Source organism: Callorhinus ursinus, unplaced genomic scaffold (assembly GCF_003265705.2).
Source record: "Callorhinus ursinus isolate GAN/ISIS: 27379988/994484 unplaced genomic scaffold, GSC_fseal_2.0 scaffold26, whole genome shotgun sequence".
NCBI classification, from domain to species: Eukaryota; Metazoa; Chordata; class Mammalia; order Carnivora; family Otariidae; genus Callorhinus; species Callorhinus ursinus.
In genome coordinates, this window is record NW_027397088.1 from 15,673,208 (window position 1) to 15,695,177 (window position 21,970).

General features: G+C 48.1%; 1 protein-coding gene across 1 annotated transcript in view; it reads left to right on the forward strand.

The window, feature by feature from the left end:
- Window positions 1-21,970, forward strand: part of JARID2 (jumonji and AT-rich interaction domain containing 2) — a 250,040-nt gene that overhangs the window by 169,759 nt on the left and 58,311 nt on the right. Inside the window, 1 exon segment of the mRNA XM_025891071.2 lies at window positions 15,531-15,700. Within this exon segment, the coding sequence (XP_025746856.1) occupies window positions 15,531-15,700 (170 nt within the window).

Sequence of the window (21,970 nt, forward strand, 5' to 3'; positions counted from 1 at the left end):
GTGTGTGTGTGTGTGTGTGTGTGTGTGTGTGTGTGTGTGTGTGTGTTGGGTTACATTCCTGTGTGTGTGTGTGTGTCCCCACGGCTTTAGCTTTAGTGATCTGTAACATTGTGTAAAAAGGTGTGTGACCTGATGATTTGGTGTACATATATAGGGTGAAATGATTGCCATAATAAGGCTAGCTAACACACCCAACACCTCACATAGTTCCCTGTGTATGTGGAGTGTGTATGTGTGAATGATTTTAAGATTTACACTCCGTGCCTTTTAAGTATACAGTACAGTATCAGCTCTAGTCTCCATGCTGTACCTTATAACTCCAGAACTTATTCATCAACTGCAAGTTTATACCTTGTCCACACTCCCCGCCCCCCCCGCTCTCTCTGACACATACACACAACGACCATCCTACCCTGTTTCTAGAATTTTGGGTTTTCTTCGATTTCTACATATAAGTGAGGCCACTGTTTCTCTGTGACTTAGACTTAACATAATGCCCTCAAGAATTACCCACATCCTACCTGGCAGAATTTCTTCCGTCTTTATGGCTGAATAATATTCCACCGTGTATTCTGTGTACCATGTTTTCTTGATGCAGTCACCCCTCCGTGGCCTTGGAGCTGATTTCCGTGGCTCGGCTCTCGTGAATAATGCTGCAGTGAACCCAGGATTGCACGTGTGTTTTTGCGCTGGTGTTTCCATTGCTTCGGATATATGGCTGAAGGGGGATTGCTGGATGGTCTGGCAGTTCTCGTTTTCATGTTTTGAGGAAGCTCTTGTTCCCACAGGGGCCGCACCAATGTAGGTTCCCACCACCCGGCTCACAGGGTTCTTATCTCCGTGGCCTGGCCAGCTCTTAGCTCTTTTTCTCAACGTCAGTTTTTCCTGTCTGAGGTTTATATTCTGTGTTTTCACATTTGCTTGAAAGGAGTTCAGCTCATGGGAGAGCAGGACTCTGGAGGATGGGCCTCCCTCACCTGGCGTGTGGTGCTTTCTTCCTCAGGCCTAGCTTTAAGGTTGGGGACTGGGGAGCTCTAGAATGACCTGTCCAGCCCAGCAGCCCCAGGCCCCCCAGGGAGCCACAACCCTCTTCTCCAGCTTTTATGGTTTTATTGTTGAGCTAATCAGCATGGAAGCCCAGGGGTGTGGGATTGTCTTTGTTGTTTGCTTGGAGGAGGCCAGGAAGGAATAAATTGTACCTTTCTTCCTGGAAAGTTCTTTTGTGGTGAGTGAGTGCATTCCCAAACCTATTTCTGTCTCAGAGGGAAGCTGTTGCAGGGTCTGGCAGGGAGTGGCAAAGTGCCGGGTCCCAGCCGGCTCCCTGGCCGAGCATAGGCCGTGTTTTATATGGTTCTGCTGTGGGTAGAGGAGCCTGCACTTCGAGAAACTGAAGGCTTCATGTTCGGAGCCGGAAGGCGGCGTTTGTCGCCTTTATTTGTGCATTCCTTGCTGTCCAGCTCCATCACACCGTGGAATCTCCCTTCGCCTCCGTTCCGCTCTCAGATGCTCGCACACTTGTGGCCACACTGTGTGGCGGGGGGTCTCCTCCCTTGGCCTTGTTCATTATGGGCTTGCCCCTTTCCTCTCCTTTCTCCAAGCGGAAACTGGACGAGCAGAGCAGGGATAATCTGAGCTTTCTGAGCTCATTTAGTTTCACTGCTGGTCAGTTTTGCTATGGAGTCGAGTTCCGTTTTGTGATTCCTAGCTCGAGTTAGCTGCTGTCTTTATAATCCTGGAACTGAGAGACCGTGGCAGCCAAGAGCGAGGAGGTCTGACTTGCCTGGTGGCCCTGGCGGTCTCCGTGATGCACCCCGTTACTGTTTGCAGCACTGATTGTATCACGGGCTCGGTTTTTAAAGTGGTATGGCAAAAAAGAAAATAGTTATTTACACACACACACACAAAACCCCATGAAGTTAGACTACCGTACCCCACATCTGCAACGAAATGTCCATTCCCAAGAGTACTAGGTGACATGTGGGGTGCCTGGAATTGTGTAAAATACGCCAAACAGAGGTGAACTTGGATGGGAACAGATGAAAGACAACGCTGGGCAAGTGCGCGCCTGCTCTTAGGTGAACCGGTCAGGACCCCGGGCTTCGGGCCTGTCCTGGGTGTGCGGGTCACGCTGCTCTCCGAGGGGACTTTGCATGCGTGGGAGTTGGGCGGGGGCAGGAAGCCCTAAGTGTCCAGCGGGAACCGTGCTCGGAACCGTGCTCCGACCAGGCTCAGTGACAACTTGCTGGAGGTGAAGCCCCAGCCGTGCTTCCCGGGACTGACTGATGGCCTGGGGCAGCGGGGGTGGGGTGATGATGGCTGGGGGTGGTGGTGTTCGCCAGCGTATTGACACGGTTAAAGATGGATGCGTCTTTGATCAAAGGAAGACTGTAGGGCATGTTTAGGCGGGTGGAATTGAGGAGACTCATTATTACGTGAGTGGTTCTGCACCCCCCTGGCCCTCACCCACATCTTTACGAACACGATTCTGATTTGCCCAGTTGGCTGGCGTAGTGTTTTGCCGAAGCCGGCTGCGAGGAACCAAGCACTTAGGCTTCTGCTTCCCGGCGTGCATCAGTGGATTGCAGAGGCGAGCAGGTTTTTGATTTCCGGGACTCCAAGCCTATACCATTGTTTCTGAACGTTTGGGAAGATGTGACTGTTTCCCCCCACTCTCCCACCACCTCCTACCTGCCCCCCTCCCTTCCTGACAGTGCCCCTTGGGCTCTCCCCTTTGCCTTCACAGGGGGCTTGCCTTGTGGGGCAGGTGCAGCATCGCTTGGAAAGAACCCTGAAGAATGTTCCTTTGACAGAGTGCTTCGCCCACTCCACTGAGATAGCTGGTTCTGGTTTTGGTTGGGCGGTGGAATTGGGACCCATCACAAAAGTTAATCTTATTGTGGAAGCTGGGTTTGAGACTGTGGGTTAAAAAAAAAAATCAGATTTTGGAGGTTGGTCACTTTTATTTAATCTTCTGGCTCATAAACGTTGAGAACTTCCTTGTTATTGGAGTTTTGCTTCAGTTGTGAGATTGGTCCCCTTCTCCTGCATTTATTCCCCTCCTTTGTTTTCACTTTCTATTAGGATCACGCAGAGCTTTGGAATCTCACCCAGGTCTTTTCTCTGCTCTTGGTCCTCCTGCCCTCTCTTTGGTCCTGCCCTATGGGGAAATGAGTGGAACCAGGCAGTATTGAAGCCGAGGGCCCCGTCTGTGGCTGTGGCCTCCTTTGTGGAAAGGACACAGATCTGGAGGCTTGATCACTTCCTGTTTGTAGACCAGGAAAATGGGCTCAAGCCTTCAGGATTAATGAAGGGCTTAATTGAACAGGAAGTCTTCCAGCCTTCGGGGTTGCCAAAGTGGTGCATGCGGCTCGGGTGTTTATCTTGTGTTCTCTAAGAGATTGGACTTCCGTTTGTTTCCTACAACTAAATGGGGGTCGGAAATTGTCAGGGAGCTGAGCTACTCAGAGGGAAGCCTGCGAGTCTGTGGGCTACAGCATTGGGGTGGGGCGGGGGCAGGGCTTGTTTGGATTTCTCTCCACTCCCTGTCTCACCTTCTGGAGTTCCTACTTGCAGGCTTTGCTCAGATCCTGGAAAAGTCCACTGAGCGATTTCTGTAGTATCCTGGCAAATACAGATATAAGGAGATAGAAGTCACTCATCGTAGTAACAGCAGGGGTTTTGTTGGTTAAATGGCTGTAAGTGAGATAAACATATTCGACAAGCTCCCCTGTGGTCAAAATGACATTCCTCTCTTGGAGAAACGTCTGTTGTGCTGTAAGTTAGGTCCGGTCAGAATACCTCCTCACCAGACCCTTCTGAGGATTCATTTTAGCCACCCACAGTTACGGTGGGCATGTATGTTCATTCTCTGCTTGTCATTTGCCGTGGACTCTTTCCACTTAGTGCATTCATGGCATCAGGTAAAGGCCCCGTGGTTCATACCTGCAAAAGCGGACTGGGCCTGCCAGGTGGCTGATGGGGAGGAACTGGGAGGCCTTTTCTACTGGAGAGCCGTACCTTACCTGAGGTCACGGATGGTTATTGAAAATGTAATGAGATCGAATGTCGTGAGTTCAGTTGTAAGATGTGATGAGTGCACCTCTCCCTCCTTCATTCCCCTTTACTTTTCTGGCTTAAGAGATCACTTGGTTCGGTTTGAGTCAGCAGATAACATTTGGAAAGATGTTTCTGCTTCCCAGCCTGACGTACAGTTACCCTGCGCAGCCTTGAATATGGGTAGAGATTCAGCATTGCTTGGAGGATATTCTAGGCATTGTTAGGAAGGCGATTTTCCTAATTTTCTTGCCTTTGACTCCCTTTTGCCTTCTTTGTGTGTGTGTGTGTGTGTGTGTGTGTGTTGTTTTTTTAATTTTTGAATTTTTCAGAATTCCAGTGTAGTTAACACAGTGTCGTATGTTTCAGGTGTACGATTTAGGGATTCAGCACTTCCCTACATCCCCTGGTGCTCATCACAAATGCCCTCCTTAATCAGCCCTCCACCTACTTCACCCATTCCCCCACCCACCTGCCCCCTGGTAACTACCAGTTTGTTCTCTAGAGTTAAGAGTCTGTTTCTTGGGTGCCCAGGTGGCTTAGTTGGTTGAGTGGCTGGCTCTTGATTTTGGCTCAGGTCGTGATATCAGGGTCGGGCTTCTTGCTCAGCAAGGAGTCTGCTTGAGATTCTCTCTTTGCCCCTCCCCCCATGCTTGTGCTCACTCATGTACTCTCTCAAATAAATCTTTAATATAAAAAGAGTCTGTTTCTTGGTTTGCCTCTCTTTTTGCCCCCCCCCCCCGATCATTTATTTTGTTTCTTAAATTCCATATATGAGTGAAATCGTATTGTATTTTGTCTTTCTCTGACTTATTTCACTTAGCATTATACTCTCTGGCTCCACCCATGTTGTTGCAAATGGCAAGATTCCATTTTTTTAATAGCTAAATAATATTCCAGTCCATATATACACCATATCTTCTTTATCCGTTCATCTGTCAACAGTCTTTTGCCTTCTTTGGATTGACACGCTTTCCTTGTTTTTTATGTAAATTTCCGTGCTGCTGACATGTCTCCTAGATTCATCATGGCAGCTGGTGCAGAAGTGCCAAGGAGCTTGAGAGGAGTGGCTGAGTCTGGGACTCCACGGGAGCTCCCGTTTTCCAGTGTAAGAATTAAGTGCCATTACTCCAGATCACGAAGCACACACAGTAGAAGGGAGGATACTCGCTGTTCTTATATTCATTAGCAGATTCTTTAATTATGATCATGGTTTCTCATCTTTAGGCAATTGTCATAAGAGCCTAGACCTCTTTCATGAATGTTCAAGAAGACTCTCTCTCACGCAAATAAATAAAACCCTTAAAAAAAAAAAAAAAGGTAACGCCTGGGGGGTTCAGTCAGCTAAACGTCTGCCTTCGGCTCAGGTCATAATTCCAGGGTCCTGGGATCGAGTCTCGCATCGGGCTCTCTGCTCAGTGGGGAGCCTGCTTCTCCCTCTGCCTTTGCCTGCCACTCCCCCTGCTTGTGCTCTCTCTCTCTGTGTAAAATAAATAAATCTTTAAACGTTCAAGAAGAGAGAGTGTGTGAAGTGTCGCGAATCCTTTTACTACAGAACAGACTTCACATTTTGGGCTCCCTCATGAAGGAAACATTCGGACCATGTTGCATTACTTTAGTGTTGCTTTATCTTTTCTTGGTGGTAAGAATCACTTTTGGGGGGAGGCGCGTGTTTCTGAAGCCGGTCCTGAGGATTTTAGCCCCTGCATATTTTTAGGACCTAAATAAAATGCTGGATTGTGAGTTTCCGTATATTTTCCAAGCAGGCAAGGACCTTGAGTTGTAATTGAGTTGGGATAAAGTGTTCATCCTGCTGCTTTCCTTACCCAGCGGCTGGTTTCTTAGCCGGCGTCATTAGCACAGGTCCTAAAAATTGGTTAATGCCAGGGCTTGTCCTAAATCGGCAAAAATCAGAAGCCCTGCTTCTCGTCTGAAGACTCGCTGTTGCCATCTTTTGGTGCTTGTTGGCTACTTCATGGAATTTCCAGTGGCTGGGGAAATTGTACAGGCTCCCTTCTCTGTCACCCATTCAATAAAGCAGATCTCCGTTAACTGACTTACTATCTGAGAAGCAGGGGACGGGAGAAGCCGAAGCCTACTCTGGATCGTTCTGGGACTAGTTCTGATCACTGCCTTTTCGCTTTGGCGTGTCGAGCCTCCCCCCAGCACGCGACCCCCTCGAGCGTGTTTCTGGTGGGGCGTTCCTATGGGATTGACTCTGGTTATACCCTTTAGAGGATTCCACCCGATTTTGTTTTTTAAGGAATGAGCCGTGAAGCATTCTAAGATGTCATTTCTTCCTATTTTTTCTTTTTTCCCTCGAAGGAAGGGAGGAGGTTAGACCTGATTCTTGCCTCCCCAGCCATCACCTTCGCCAGGATTCAAGGCAGATTTCTGGCCGCCTGCAACTGGGTATCGAGTAACATTGAGAAAAGGCCTGGGTTTTTTTTTGAAACGTTAAAAAAAAAAAAAAAAACAACCAAAATTGGCAACGCCACCTCCAGACAGAGTGGAAAGGCAGATTAACATTTTAACTGGCTCTTTGAGGCTTTTAAAACTGAATGGACTTTAGATAATTTGTTTACACCTTGTAACTACAGTATGTATTAGGAATTTCTTTGCCCAGGTCCTGGCTGGATTCCTAACTTACATGTGGTATCCCAGGACTCTTTAACCTTTCTTCTGCCGTAAGATAGAGTTTTTGCTCAAGATTGCCACAAAACTGTCTCTGTAGAGAAAGAGCGTTTGCAGCTCTTGGATCCTGCGGTTGAGGCTGGGGTCCCCCCCCCCCCCCCCCCGCCCGATAAAAAGAGGGTTCTGGTGCCTGGCGTGGCAAAAACAGGCAGTTTTCCATAGGTGGTAAACCACAACACGTGTGACATTTGTGACTGACAGAACAAAAGGGCTTTGTTGCCGCTTTAATTGTTGATTAATGATGATCCCTCTCAAATTTGACATGGTTGCTTTCTAGCTCACAAAAGAAGTCAGTGTCAAATATTTCCTTGATCATGACAAAGTCATGATTTCCAGGCTGTCCTTGGTTCTTTGACATTTTAAGGTGCTGCGGAAGATTTTTTTTTTAAAAGCATAATTGCATAATTTTTAATTAATTGAATCAAAAGCTTTACTGCATGTTACTCTGCATACCATTTTTTGTGGGCTGGGCTGTCCCCATCCACCTGAGATTTATGTGCCCAAGTAATCTTTTTCTTAGGAAGATGCTGTGCTTGCTAGATTGGCTTACTGGTATTTGGTGCTATTATTAAATTTTGATACTCTCCTTCCTCTTCCCTAGTCCTTTCCTCTGAGTAAAAGAATGCAAAGGTCCCCCCCCCCTTTTTTTAAGTAGGCTCCACGCCCAGCATGGTGCCCAGTGCAGGGCTTGAACTCAGGACCCTGAGATCAAGACATAAGCTGAGGTCAAGGGTCAGATGCTTAACTCAGCTAAGCTAAGGTGACCCTACTCAGGCACCCCCACACCTTTCTTTCTTCTATCTGCTTTCCAGTGTCTGTGTTCTGAGGGAGTGTGGTGTGTGCGAGCAGTTGGGTGATATTTGGGTTTGGGCTTGCCTTCTCCTTGGGCGTCCGGTGTTTTGATGGGTAGAGCTGATAAACACACATATTTACGTCATGTTGGTATTTCTCAGGGTGTTTTTGGGTTCTGAAGGAAGTTGGTGTGTTGCCCTAAATGAGGGATTTATTCGTAGTTGGAAAGACGGAATCTTAAGCAGAATGTAGGATCTTAAAAAAGAATTGTGGAACGACTCCTGGAATTGTGCTGTTTAGGGCGCCTGGGTGGCTCAGTTGGTTAAGCGACTGCCTTCGGCTCAGGTCATGATCCTGGAGTCCCGGGATCGAGTCCTGCCTGCATCGGGCTCCCTGCTCGGCGGGGAGTCTGCTTCTCCCCTCTGCCCCTCCCCCCCCATGTGCCCTCTCTCTCTCTCTCTCATTCTCTCTCTCAAATAAATAAATAAAATCTTTAAAAAATATATAAAAAAATAAAAGTGTATATATTTTAACTCTTCTATTTGCAGCTTCTGAAGTGCCAGGCAGGATATTTATCTCAGAATCGAGAAGTTACCCCATTGGCGGATTGGCAGGACAACCTGTGGTTAGAAACTTGGTGCTCAGAATCTGGGGCGTAGCCCCAGCAGGCATCTGGAAGATTGAGGTTCTGACTTCCCACTGGGCACAGGCAGAAAGTCTGGTATTTCTCATGTGGAATTAGGAAGTCACAGATCTAAGGGGAATTTAGTGTAGGAATTACCGTATTCACGTTTTATAGGTGGGGTCAGACAAGATGGAGCTAGACGGGGCCTCAGTATTATTTTCCTTTCTGTGGTGTGCTGTCGCAGCCCCTCCGAAATAGAAGGCCAACCTGCCCTAGAGCAACTCTGTAGAACTAAAGCCCGGGGTTTTGGGACCCCTGTTCCTTCCTTTGTACCACCCTGACCATGACCAAGCCAGACTTGAGCATTCCTTCTCAGGGGATTCGGGGACAGCAGTTCCTTTAGGTACATCTGGTTGGCAGCAAACTTGATTCTAAATAGCTGCCTATGTAACTTTGTGAAGACAAATGCTGTGGATATTTCCCATCCTGTGGTTTTGAGCATCCATAGCCTCTTCCATCAGTTTATGAGTTCAAGCAAGGAATGAGACCTATGAAAACCAGTATGGCAGGAGCTCCAGAAACCCCATAAGGCAGGCGTTCTCTGTAGTAGTGCGCCTCTCCCCTGGCTTCCCTTTCCTGTCCTGAGACGTCCTCACACGCTGGTAAAGCAAACCCTGGTGGGCAGCTTGGAGCAGGGTGGGAGGTGAGCATAGAAGGGGGTCGTCCATTGGTAGGGCTTCTTGTTACATACAGTTGGGGATGAGTCGGTCTCTGCTAGCCTCCCGGTTCACTTGAGGATATGTTTATTTTCTCTCTACTCTACAGGATGTTTACAACCATCCTGTGTGGTTTGCCCACAACTGCACTTGCATTTGAATTTGGTGGGCAGCTTGCCCTGGGCAGGGGCTATCCCCTGCTCGACCCCCCACAATCTCCATCACACACATGCACACGCGCGCACACACATACAGTCCTGATTTCTTTGAGTCACTGCCAGGTTTGTAGTGTGTGTGTCTGGGGGTAGAATAGAGTGGGTAATTATTTTGGGGATGGAAACGCAGGAATTTTTTTTTTTTTTTTTTGAATAGGCCTTTCAGCAAGTTGGCAAAGCTTCAGACCCCGCTCCCACCCCGGCACAAAGAGCACAGCCATGCTGGTCACTTTGCGTTTGCCAGACACGATGTGTCCTTTTTTTTTTGAATCTGCCCTCCACTCCCACCCATTCCTTGCTCTTTGTTTAGAATTGAGATGTAATCTAAGTAATTGGATTTTACCAGCTGACGTTGTTAATATTGGAAAATTGAGTTAATAAAACAGTGTTTTGGCAGACACGCCCCTCCACAGGGGGCCAGCTGGGCGTTTCTTTAAATCCCCCGGTGTCCCTTGCTCCTGCACTCTCTAATCGTGCCCCTGCACTGTGTCCTCCTTGGGTTTGTAAACTCTCAGAAATCCCGGACAGAACTGGAATGTAATTAACCTAGAGATTGCTGTCGTGCCATGTTTGGGGCTACCCTAGAGATGGAGCGCACAGATGGCACCCGGCTGGGTAACTCGGTCCTGTAGATAAGGCCCACGGAACCCGGGAATACCACGGCCACCCCCCTGTGAGTCTTCTCATGGGGCAGGCGCTGTCCTTGTGCGTGATCAGAGGACAGCGGAGGGTGGGGCACAGGGAGGCTTCCTACAAAACAAAATACTCTGCATAGAACTTAGGTGGCTCATCAGTGGTGTTTCTTTACAGGTGTCTTGCAGTTTGTTAACTTTCAAAATAATACCAGTGTTACTTGTGGTGTGTTTCTTTGTTCCTATAAAGGTACTGTACCTCTTTTTTTTTTTTAACCTAAACATGAAACATACTTGAAGATTTATTTGGGTAAAATTTTAAGTGATCGAGCAAAACATTCTTTTGGCTGTTGGCCATGCCAGCTAAACCCCAAATGTGAGAAGGCTCCGGAGACAGATGATGGCAGCCTTTGTGTGCAGCTCAGGGAGTGGAAGGGAGAAGGGAGAGGATGGAGCCTCCCCATGGGAGCTCCCGCAGCATGCACCGTCTCGTGTGCCTGTCCCGCATGCATGGGCCTGCGGCCGGACCGTCCTCCTGGGTCTGGCGGGTTGTGGCCCGGGGGCATTGTGACACATGGACCACAAGGGCATCATGCCTTGTGGTGGGATGGCCTCTTGTGTATCAGGGTGGCCGAGAAGCCATCACTTGGCTTCTATTGGACAGTGCTGCTGGTAGGCACATGGCTCGGTGAATTCTTAACTAAGTGATGACCATGGACATGGTAGAAAGGGGACCGTTTGGGCAGGTGCTTTGTAGATTCCTATGAAATGGATCCACAGTGACACCGGATCCCGGTTGACCTTTGGGTAGGCTTAGAGAGGGATGGCTGGTCAGTTTCCCTGGGGCAGAACCACATGCCTCTCCCTCTCCCGTTCCTATTGGGTCTCTTTGAGGGCCACCCAGCTCTCCCCGGCACCTCTGGATAGCATTCAGTCTGCCCCTCCGCTCCGAAAACATGGGTGTGTTTAACTCTGTGATTCCTCAGGAGTGGATGGTGCATGTTTATCTGGGGTACAGCAGTGCCGCATTCCTGCCGTGCCCTCCCTGCATTGATGGAGGGCGTGTCTTCTGTAAAGAAGCCAGCCAGGGCAAGAGAAAGGGGAGGAGCATTCCACATGGAGAGCGCAGTCTCAAGTAAGCAAGATCCCTTAGGATATTTGCCTCTGTTTTAGGGCATCTATTTCTACATAGAATGACACTCAAGAGATTAGATCAGTGAGTTGACGTTCATCTCAACACATTTTCTTTCCTCCCAACACATTTTCTTTCCTCCGTTTTGGGACACTTTAGTTTAAATGGGATTCACCCCACCAGGGCTGAGTTGGGTTTTTTTTTTTTTTTTTTTTTTTTTAAATGAGTGAATTGGCCTGGGACTCCCAGACCTGGGAGCTTCTTGAGAGAAGGCACACCAGATGGCCTTGCCTGTGACAAGGCATCCCACATGGACGCAGCATGATGTGACCGAGAAAACTCTGACCCAAGCAACCAGCATTTGCTTTTTGGTCTTGTTTGTCCTGCACCCAAGCTGCGTGTGGCCTTAGGCAGGTCTCCCCCGCTCAGTTGGTTGATCTGTGTAGTGAGGGCGATCTTGGCAAGATCCTTCAAAAAAAAAAAGCCTTTAGCTTTTAACATTTGTCTTGAACACCAAACAAATAGCAGCCTGTATCTATATTCTCTGAGCTTGCTGTTTGAATTTTTTAGTCTTTTACTTGGCGCGCGCATGCGCGCGCGCACACACACACACACACCCACCCACCCACCCACCCACCCACCCACCATGGACGGGCAGTGATGGTGTGATTTGACCCGAGACTACTTCTTTTCCCTCACCCCCATAGCCCCCAACTCTTGATTGTAGCACACGGTAAATAAAATGGAACCCTCCATATATTAATTCATCTATAAATACATTTATTCATGTCTTCCTCCGCTGGTTTCAGTTGGTCTGATCTGTGTAACTTGGCTGGCTGGCTGGGAAGTTTGCTTTAATTGGGTTTTCTTGACCTAAGGATGTACCTAGCATTCTAGAATGAAGCCTTCTGTAAGGGGAAACTCCTTCCTTGATCAGTTAATAAAACAAACATGAGACTGCATCATGCTCTGATCCCTTCTGTGGTTTGGATGAGGAACACAAGGCCTCTGTGCTTTCTATATGCTGGTGTTTCTGTGGACCACCGGTGGGCAGTGAAGGGCCATCTGGCTATCCCTCAAGACCCCACATAGTGTTTTCCGCTTGACCCCAGGGACCCTATACTCTCTCCACCCCCATGATGATTCGGAACCGTCTTTGTCCAGATGGTGTTGTCCTTTTCAGGCATCTTCACTCTAAGGAATGGACAGGGCGGTGCATGTGGTTCTGGGCGAAATGTCAGCCAATAGAAGGGGGTGGGTGAAGTAAATGCCTCAGGAGGTGGGTACACCTGCTTGGTGCTGCCGGAGACTGGCCCTCCGTCTCCCTCTTCAGCCTTTGGTAGGTGTCCTGTGTGGCCTGCCCCTCAGCTCCACAGAGCACCTTTCCTCCCCAGGCCTCTCCAAGTGCAGATATTCTGGTTCTTTAGCATGTCTGGGAACCCCCCAACTACCCCTTCTTTACTGAGTGAAAATAACATGCACTCATTTCCTTGTATCCAGCATTCTGGAATGAGTCACCTCAAACATTACCTGCACAGCCGAGCGTGCCAAGAGTGCTTACCCCCATAGATGTGGCCTCTAAGTTGTGTCATCCAAACTCTTCTGTTGTGTGGGGCCAGCAAAGCCCAGCCAACACCTCTGTAATCTTCCCAGGGCTCTGCAGGATGAGAAGCCAAACCACAGACCTGCATTTCGTGCAAAATAAAGAGTCTTCTGGCTGCCGTTTAAAAAAAAAAAGATACTGGTTTGTCTCATGGCTCAATCTCTGCTTTCATCTGGGTCTCACAAATAATCACTTGGGAGCTTGGCTTAGTCCTCTAAGGGGTAATTTATTTGCCTGCCATTTTTTAATCTGTTAATGGCTTTATTTTTCATGGTCTCACCGAGCAAGTCATCAGGCAAAAGGTGAACAATGGTGGGAGCAGTTTATCTTTCGGGTCCCGAATGTGTGGAGTACCTTCCTGCGTCCCGAGCGGTCGTTCGTGCCTCGTCGGTGTTTGCGTGTCGGACTTAGGTTTGGGCTCATGATGTGTGGCATTTGTTGTTGCTGACTTAAAAAAAAAACAAAACAAAACAAAACCCTAAGCATCAGCCCGCTCAGTGGCTGGCAGTGTTTCTGTCCAGTTTCTTGAATGCTCAGTGTGAGAGTTGGGTCTGTTCAGATGAAGATGTACGCGTTCCTACGATTCCCGATTTAAAAAGATTAACTTTTCAGCTGGAATCCGATGACCAGGGTTTTTATTTTCACAGGGAAGGGACGTTTTATTTTCACGCTGGAAGAGCCAGGTAGTTCTGTGGGGCCCGTCCACCCCGATGGTGGCATTGCGTTGCTTAGCTGGTCCTTTTTTTCATACCCCCCCCCCCAGTTTAGTCCTATTATAAAGATTCCCATTTGCAACTGATAGAAACTGTAAAGTGGCGGGAGGGGAACATCACCAAACTCAACAACTGTGATCCTCCTCGCAGTTTGAGAATCACACGTGCTAGCTCAGTCTCACCCCCACCTTCATCGGGTCCTTAAGCATCTCTCCCTGGAGGCCCCCCCCCCCTCCGGGCTTAGTGGCTTCCCCTGCACACGCTTCTGGTGTGTCTCATCTTATATGCAACAGTCAGTTGGTTACAAAACTCTTCATTCTCTGTAACAAGGGGACAGTGGTGTTGTCCTCTTCTGTTACCGTTTTAGTATTTGGGAGTTTTCCTTTAAGTTGTTCAGCTTTCTGCTGATAGCTTTCGAATGTGGTGGCTTCACTGTGGTTACTCCTGGGTTCGCGAGCGCTTGTGATTAGCCATAATGTTTGTACAATTCAAGGACCGGAGGTTGCCCCGTAAGTCAGGAGTGGGGGTGCTGTCTCCCTTTTGAGCAGATGTTGTTGGTACTGGGCACGTCATCTGTACGGTGGTGTTTCTCGTGGGTTTGGGAACAGAGGCAAGAGTAGAGACTGGTCAGGACAAGGGGTGGTTCACGTTTTTTTAGTTTGTTAGTAGAAAACTGAGAGGGTGTGTGTGTGTGTGTGTGTGTGTGTGTGTGTGTATTTTGCTATACTAGTTTGATTTAACGTGTGAAAGAATTGTGGTCATCAGCCATTTAAGATACTATGATTACTATTTTATGCAATTCCAATAGTTAAAGGAAGACTTATTTGTGCTTTAGTAATCTATCTGGGTTTTTTTTTTAAGATTTTTTATTTTATTTATTTGAGAGAGAATGAGAGAGAGAGCATGAGCGAGGGGAGGGTCAGAGGGAGGAGCAGACTCCCCGCCGAGCAGGGAGCCCGATATGGGACTCGATCCCAGGACTCGATCCCCGGACTCCAGGATCATGACCTGAGCTGAAGGCAGTCACCTAACCGATTGAGCCACCCAGGTGCCCCCTGGTTTTCTTTTATTACTCAGTACTCAAAGCGGTTTTTCCGGGGGGAGGGCAGTTTTCAGTTTCACACAGGGATTGATTCAGATTTAGATTCTGACCCATCCCTGTGCCATTGGGCTGCTTGTGGTTCCTTTGGTTTTGTTTTTTTCTCCCCCTGCCCTCAAATCCTGTATGTTGAGTGTCTTTATGAGCAGGGCTGGCTAGACAGTCTCAGGGTACCCCTGCAGGTTCTTGCCCTCGGAGGTGCCTACCACTCCCCTTGCGAATTGCGATCTTTACAGTGAAGAAGGAGCTGATATGAGGTCATTCGTGATAAATGTCTGTTAGTTACACATAAACTAAAAATAAGGTAGTATTCTTACATGGAAGCAGGAAAATTAACAGCTACAGTGTTCGGAAGGAAGTAAAGAAGGCTCTCCAAGACTCATCAGGATTCCAGGGATAGAAAGCAGTGTCTTGCATGTAAGATTTTGTAAAGGAAAGATGCCTAGCCAAGGAGAGAAGTGTTGTGATTTGTAGACACCGTGGATAAACGAGGGGTCGATATGTATGTAGGACTGTGTCGGGAAAGAAGCCCGACAGGTAAGATATTCAGGCCAGTTTTCGAATCCCTGACAGAGAAGTTTGGACTTCACCTATAAGCAGAGGGTGCCCAGAATTTGTATTTCAGATGGACTAGAGAAATGGATTTTTCTGCATTATAAGCTTTCATTCTTGTAATGCGTTTGTGTGGCTGGATTGGGGCCAGAAGGGATTGGAGGTGGGGAGACTGCTTCCTCCGGGGGTGTGCGGACAGGGTCAGCAGCGTGCAGGCAGGTGGGGGCCGGGGCAGGTGCCAGGTGTCAGGGCACAAATGAAGGGAATCGTGTATGTGTTTGTGACAGTACCCCGTTGAAGCGGACAATGCTGGATACGTGTGGCAGGATGATTTGCATGTTTTGTCATTACTCTGGACTTAATTTAAAACTAGAAAAGCCATTCATTAATCCCACGTCCTCAGAGGCCACATGCGGTGTTGGCAATGCCCAGGCCCACACGTGGTTTGTGCACACACGCTCAGGGCACCCATTTTATATCCGTGTACAAAACATAGCCTTTTAACCAAATTTATGGCCCTCTGCATCAGGCCTGTGGTTTATGAGACCGTGAGAGATAGAGAACCTTAATTAGAAAGAGTTTGCTTGAATTAGGGTCTTTTTTTTTTTTTTTTCTCCTCTCGTGTCCTGACTTTATGGCTGCACGTAGATCTATATCCTCTGATCTCTGCCTAATTCATTTTTAATTTTCCTTTGCTTTTCCAGGCCCAGGCTGCAAGCACAAAGGAAGTTTGCGCAGTCTCAGCCGAACAGTCCCAGCACAACTCCGGTAAAGATAGTGGAACCATTGCTGCCCCCTCCAGTTACTCAAATCTCTGACCTCTCTAAAAGGAAGCCCAAGACAGAAGACTTTCTTACCTTTCTCTGCCTTCGAGGTGAGACTGCGTTCCCCGCCAGGTGGGGAGGAAGACCCTGTTCCCAGGAGTAGAGGTAGCAGCTGTGCTCCATGTTGCAAACGGCTTTCCATTTCCCAGCCTGGTTTGGGGGATGTTTGAGGTGACCAGTGCCATGGAGGGGAAGGGGGTGTTGGAGTCTTCCTATTTCTCCCTTCTATTCTCATTTGACACTTAGGTCCCCTTTCTTGGCTTCTCCCCACTGTCTCACAGATCATCATTGCTACAGCTTTAATTTTACTGCCTGACTTGTCCCGATCCCCCTTCCCGAACCCCACCATCACCACCACACAGGGGCTTTGCCAACACTGTGCTTTGTCTTTTGACCCCCCCGCCCCGAGCATTGTGAGTGGCGATCGTCTCCTTTGCTCAAGTTTTGTAAAGTCTGTCTTAAGTCACTTCGAGTGAGGTTCTCACTTTTCACTGTACTCCTTTGGGAAGAATTTAAGCAATACTTTCCACGTACAGTTGACCCTTGAACAACACAGATTTGAACAGCACAGGCCCACTTCTACGAGGGTGGTTTTTTAGTTTTGTTTTGTTTTTCATTAAATACAGCGGTGTGTGTATTTTCTCTTCCTTACAATTTTCTCAGTAGCGTTTTCATTTCTCTAGCTTACTTTAAGAATACAATATCTAATCCATGCGGCATACAAAATACGTGTTAATCACCTGTTTATGTTATGGGTAAGTGTTGTGGTCAACAGTCGGCTATTTCTAGTTAAGTTTTGGGGGGGTCATAAGTTACAAGTGGATTATTCCATCACCCCTAAGTAGCCTCCATATTATTCAAGGGTCAACTGTATATAAATGGTGAAAATAGTGGTCCATTTACGTGAATAGGACTGAGGAATGAAGTGCAAAGTCGAGGATAAAATTTTGCAATAAAGGTTGAGTTTGGATTTGCATGGTCTGTCTTGGGAAACTGGCTACTGTAGGAACTAAGTTCATCACGGTTGTTGATGAAGAATGTAAAAGATTGTCAGAGAGCCTCTGTTGGCCATGGGAGGTGCAGAGGAGTGTTAGAATAGAGAAAGCCATGAATGTGGAGCTTTCCTCTGGTGGGGTTGGTTGACAGAAAGTGAGCAGGAGGTCAAGGTCTTTGCTGTTGGTCATTTTGGTGGGGGTGGGGCTTGAGGTTTAGGGTTCTGTACTTAAAAAAATAGTTTTATGAAATAAGTTACAGCAAGATTTCAGTATGGTAGAAGTTTTTCAACAACTATTTGAGAATTTCCACCTTGTACCCCATCATTCCTTAACACATTAGTGTGTATTTTCTTAAAATTAAGGACATTCTCCTTTAATGACCCAAATTAGGACATTGACAATGATCCGTCACTACCACTTACAAACCCTCATCTTGGATTGGCTTCAGATGCCCTAGAGAGAGGATCCAGTTTGGAGCGGGAGGATCCAGGTCCTAGTTGGGCATTTTTAATGGTCTTACTCTGGAGCATGTCCACCTCATTCTGTGTCTTTTGTGATCTTGACTCTTGAAGATTATAGGCCATTTGTTTTGTGGAATGGCCCTCCATTTGGGTTGTCGAGCGTTTCCTCATCATTAGATTCACGTTTTGCATTTTTGGCCAGAATAGCACTTTATAAGTGTTTTGTTGGGAGGTTCTTTGAAACTCCGTACTCCCATTTCTCATCAAACACTATTCATTTTAAAAAAATCTGTGTGAGCTCAATTCTTATTTCATTCAAAGGGTCATAATCCATTTTTAAAAAAAAATATTATTTGGGGGCACCTGGGTGGCTCAGTCAGTTAAGTGTCCGAGTCTTGGTACTGGCTCAGGTCTTGATCTCATGGTTCTGGGTTCGAGCCCCACCTTGGGCTTCACACTGGGCGTGGAGCCAGTTAAAAAATATACACACATATAAGTGTGTGTGTGTGTGTGTGTGTGTGTGTGTGTGTATCTCTCTATATATCTATATATATCTTCATTGAAATATTTTTTTTTAAATTTTAAGTACAGTCTGCCTACCCCCCCGAATGGGGCTCACAACTCCAAGATTGAGTTGCATGTCCTACTGACTGAGCCAGCCAGATGCCTCTTTCTTGCTCTGTATTGATGTTTAGATTGTCCCAGGTTTCCTCAGTGGAGCCCCGCCGTGCTGGCTTCTTTGTCCTTTCTGCCCTGTCCCTGTCCTCTTTGTGGCCTTGCTTCTGGGCCCATCACTGCTCCAGGCTCATCCTCATTTCCCTTCCTCGGGTCCGGAACCAGCTGCTTCTCCAAGGAGCCCTGTTTGAAGTGGCAGCGGCTGGGCCTGAGGTGTGCTCTTAGCTGGAGTGTCCTTTCTCTTAGGTGCTTTGTGAATGTGTGCAGTGTTGTGTGCGCACGCACACACGTGCACAGGGACTCGTTTGTGTACCATGTGCTCATTCAGTGTATCTAGATGTAGGTCCACGTCTGTGTGTGTATTGAAATCCATGAATTAGCACCGATACCTCCGATTTCAGTTTAACATCTGTGGGTTCATTCTGGTTTTTGTCCTTTTCACGTTAAAGACTGAGAAACCTGGCTCTTGTTATCCCTACTGGGTTTGTTCATTTGATCAGTGTTTTCCAGCGTGAACCCCCCCTCCCCACCCAGTGTCTGCTCCCACCCCTTCCTTCGCCATGTGGGACCCTTGTGAACTTGCTTGGCTCTGACACTCCTGATTGGGCTGGCGCCACCCCCCCAACCCCATGTGAACACCCTCCTCCCCCTGCTTTGGCTCTGACATCCCAACCTAGGCCAGCATCGTTACCCCCCCTCCCTCCCACTGATTTAGGAATGACGCCTTAAAGAAGGGAAAGTGAAGAGTTAATATTCACGTTGGACATTAGAGGCTATTGAAAGTTCTCAAGAGACTCCCTCCGGACATCACTTGGCCTGGACCAAGGGGGAGATGAGGCAGGTGGCTCATCTCCATTAGGTTTTGCAGAGCTCCCTGCTGAGATTCTAGGGATCCCAGGGGTCGAGGGTGAAGATGGAGAGGAACGTGTGAGAGACCCGCATGAGAAGCTTGCACGCTGGGGTGTCTGTGAAGGAAAGAGTGGGGAGCGTGACCAGCGAGCCCTGCTGGGCTGTCATCCGTAACGGAGAGACCGTGGGACGAGGTGCTGGGAGGAAGGAATTTGAGTTAAAGCAGTCTCTGAAAGGGTTAACTGGGCCCTCAGCAGCAAGGTGCTTCAGGTAAATAAGGTTCAGGGGTGGTGGAACTCTGCTTTTGTGCCTTTGGTCACACGTGGCATCTTAGTGCATTCAAAGCCAGATTTAACCTGGAGCTATGACTCCTATTTACTTTTCTTTAGGGAAAGGCTTCGCTGATCTTGTTCCGTTAGGATGCCAGAAAATTGGCTGTTGAGAACTGAATTTAGTTAGGAACATCTTTACCGTGGAGTGGGTGCACCTCATTTTTTTAGAGAGGGATTTGTGTCCTGTGTACCTGTATATGCATTATTTTTAAAAAGTCCCTCTGTGGTTTGGGAGATTTGGAGAAGGACCTTGATGAGAGAGGCATGCTGATTGCTTAGGTAAATGGCATCTAGGGAAAACGTCACCCAGTCCCCAGTTAGGTCTTTGCTTTGCCTCCCCATCTTCTCCAAAGTTGGCAGCTGGGAATGCGGCTGTAACAACTTACACCTGCATTCTAGTGCTTTCTTCTTGGGTTGCAGATTCCAAACCACAGAGAGCTTGTCAGAGCCCCCCCCCCCCACCCTAGGTTCTGCATAAAGAGCCCTGTCCGCCCCATCCGTCTTGGGTGATGGCGGGCGCTTTTAGGGGTAAAAATCAGCCTTTAATAAGCTCCTTATTTAGAGGAGGAGAGTCTGGCTGCAGAAGTAATGAGTCAAATCAAATGGATTATCCATTCACAGCATCCTGAGATCCCAAGACCATTGCCTTCTCTCCACACTTCCAACAGGTAGTTTGAACGAAAACCTTGGGGGGGGGTGGGGAGTCTCTGTGCCGTTAGTAATACTGGGATTAGTGTATATATGTAAACATGCCAGCCAGCCACTCAGGGTTCAGAAGCCTTAGTGATTTAAAAAATCTGCTTCCAGGCCCTCAGAGACCTTTCAGTTCGGCTCGGCAAGGGACGTGCTCGCTCTCCTTCCCTATTTAAGATCATGACCTAAAATTTCTAAAGGAACAGAACATGGAAAGAATAGTGCAGCGGAGCTTGAAGGGTTTGCCTGCAGTGTATTTATCTTTAAGTAGCTGCTTTGAAGGGGGTCCACATGTGCCCTGCCTGAGGCGTAATTAGTATCTTCGCCGGGTCCCCTCCGAGGGGGCTGTGTGTCAGTGCACTGTGCCCAGCGACTGGTACCACCACCATGCTCTGTCACTACTCTCGTTATTCTTAATGAGCTGGGTCGTCTTCCCTTTGTTCTGACTATGATTATGAACAGATTAAAAAGCTTAGCGCAGTAGAGCAGTGGCAGGTTAAATGATTGTCTTATTTACATTTTTCTCTTTATGGGGCACTGGAAACAAGGGGGATTCCCAGAGGGGATTCCTGAAACACACACACACACACAGACACACACACACACACACACACACACACAGACACACACACACAGACACACACACAGACACACACAGACACACAGACACACACACACACAGACACACACAGACACACAGACACAGACACACAGACACACACACACAGACACACACACACACACACACACACACACACTTTTGGTTCTCATGACAGTGGGTGTCACAGACCTGCGGATTGCAGAGAGCTCTTTTGGGGGGGGCGGTAATCTAGGTAAAGGAACAGCACTGTCCGCCTTTGTGCAAAAGCAGGGCTTTCTGTTTGGGGATTTGCCTGCCTTTTGTTTCTGGAGTCCTAGAGAATCTTCAGTGATCAGCTGTCATTCAATTGCTAATTAATTCGGCAGGCCTCTGTGGAACCCCTTTTATATGCTAGACACCTAGAAAACAGAGATGAGGAACAGGAAAGCTGAGAGGCTCAGGGCAAACGTGTGGAAGCTGCCAGGGTAGAGGTGTGTGTGCACGGCGCACAAGCCGGAAGGAAGTGCCTGGGACAGCCGTGCAAAGGAAGGAGCACTTGAGCTGTCTTTGTGGAAGGCGAGGGGGGCAGGCCCCTGCCGAGGTACGGATTGGTGTGTTGTTTGGGAGGCCCTCAGTGAAAGCAGCAGGGAAGTGAGCTGTGTTGTCCACTCCTGCGGGCCTTGGGCTAGATACTTGGGTGCCCCAGTGGGGTTCTGCAGCTGACAAGGTGATTTACCATGCCTGGGCCTTTTCAGAAGGTGATCCTGGCTGGCGGCTCGGTGGAAAATGGCTTGAGGCTGCAGAAAGGCCCCCCTCCCTCCACTACCCCGGGTGGGGGTCAGTTATTGAAGCATCCAGGTCCAAGGCCTAGAATCTCCTGTCTCTGGCAGGTGACTCAGTCTGCGATAAGCCTGTTTCCTCATTTGTAAGATGTGTAGGTGGTGTCTGTGGCCCCTGCCCCTTGCTGTGGGGTCACACTAACGCTCCTGGGCATTCAGTAGGCCCAGCCAGTGCCTTTGGTGGTCATCCCCGAGATAAGGCAGGATTTGAGATTTAGGAAGGAACCTTCCGAAAGACCAGCAGAATAGCCAAGATTGCAGGTAGCCCGCCTCCTGGGGAGCTGATTCTCTAAAGCCCTTTGCCGGCCTTATTGACAAGGAGAACATACAGAGATAGAGGACTGACTTTGGGTATTGAGGACGATCATTTGTAAGTAGGGCAAATGCAGAAAGCCTGGGGTGGTTTAGAGGTCACAGAATGAAAGGGGATTAACCTGCTAGAAAGCAATTAAGCAGTCCTACTGCAAGGAACACTTCAGCGCTAATAATGAACTTCGTTGAGCAAAATGGGAATGCTGTTACATTAGATGGGATCTTTGGGGAGAAAGGCCAATGCCACAGTGGTACACAACTCTTTTTTTTTTTTTTTTTTTTGATGGCTCCTTCTGAGACGTGTTGCATCTTAATTTTTGAGCGGTAGCAGAGAGAAGTCGGATCCAAAGTGATATTCTCACCGCCTCGAGGGCCAAAGGGGCCACCTTCTCTTTTCTCCAGATAGACCAGCCTTTATGTGCTTGGTTTTCCAATTGAGTCTGTGTTACGTGGCTGAGTTCTGCTGAGCAAGCGATTTATTTGCCAGGATAGTTTAACAGGCTAGTTGGGAAGAAATATGAAACCATGGAATTCTTCAGCGCTGAGGGAGGGGAAGGATGGATCCCTTTTAATTGCTCTGCGAC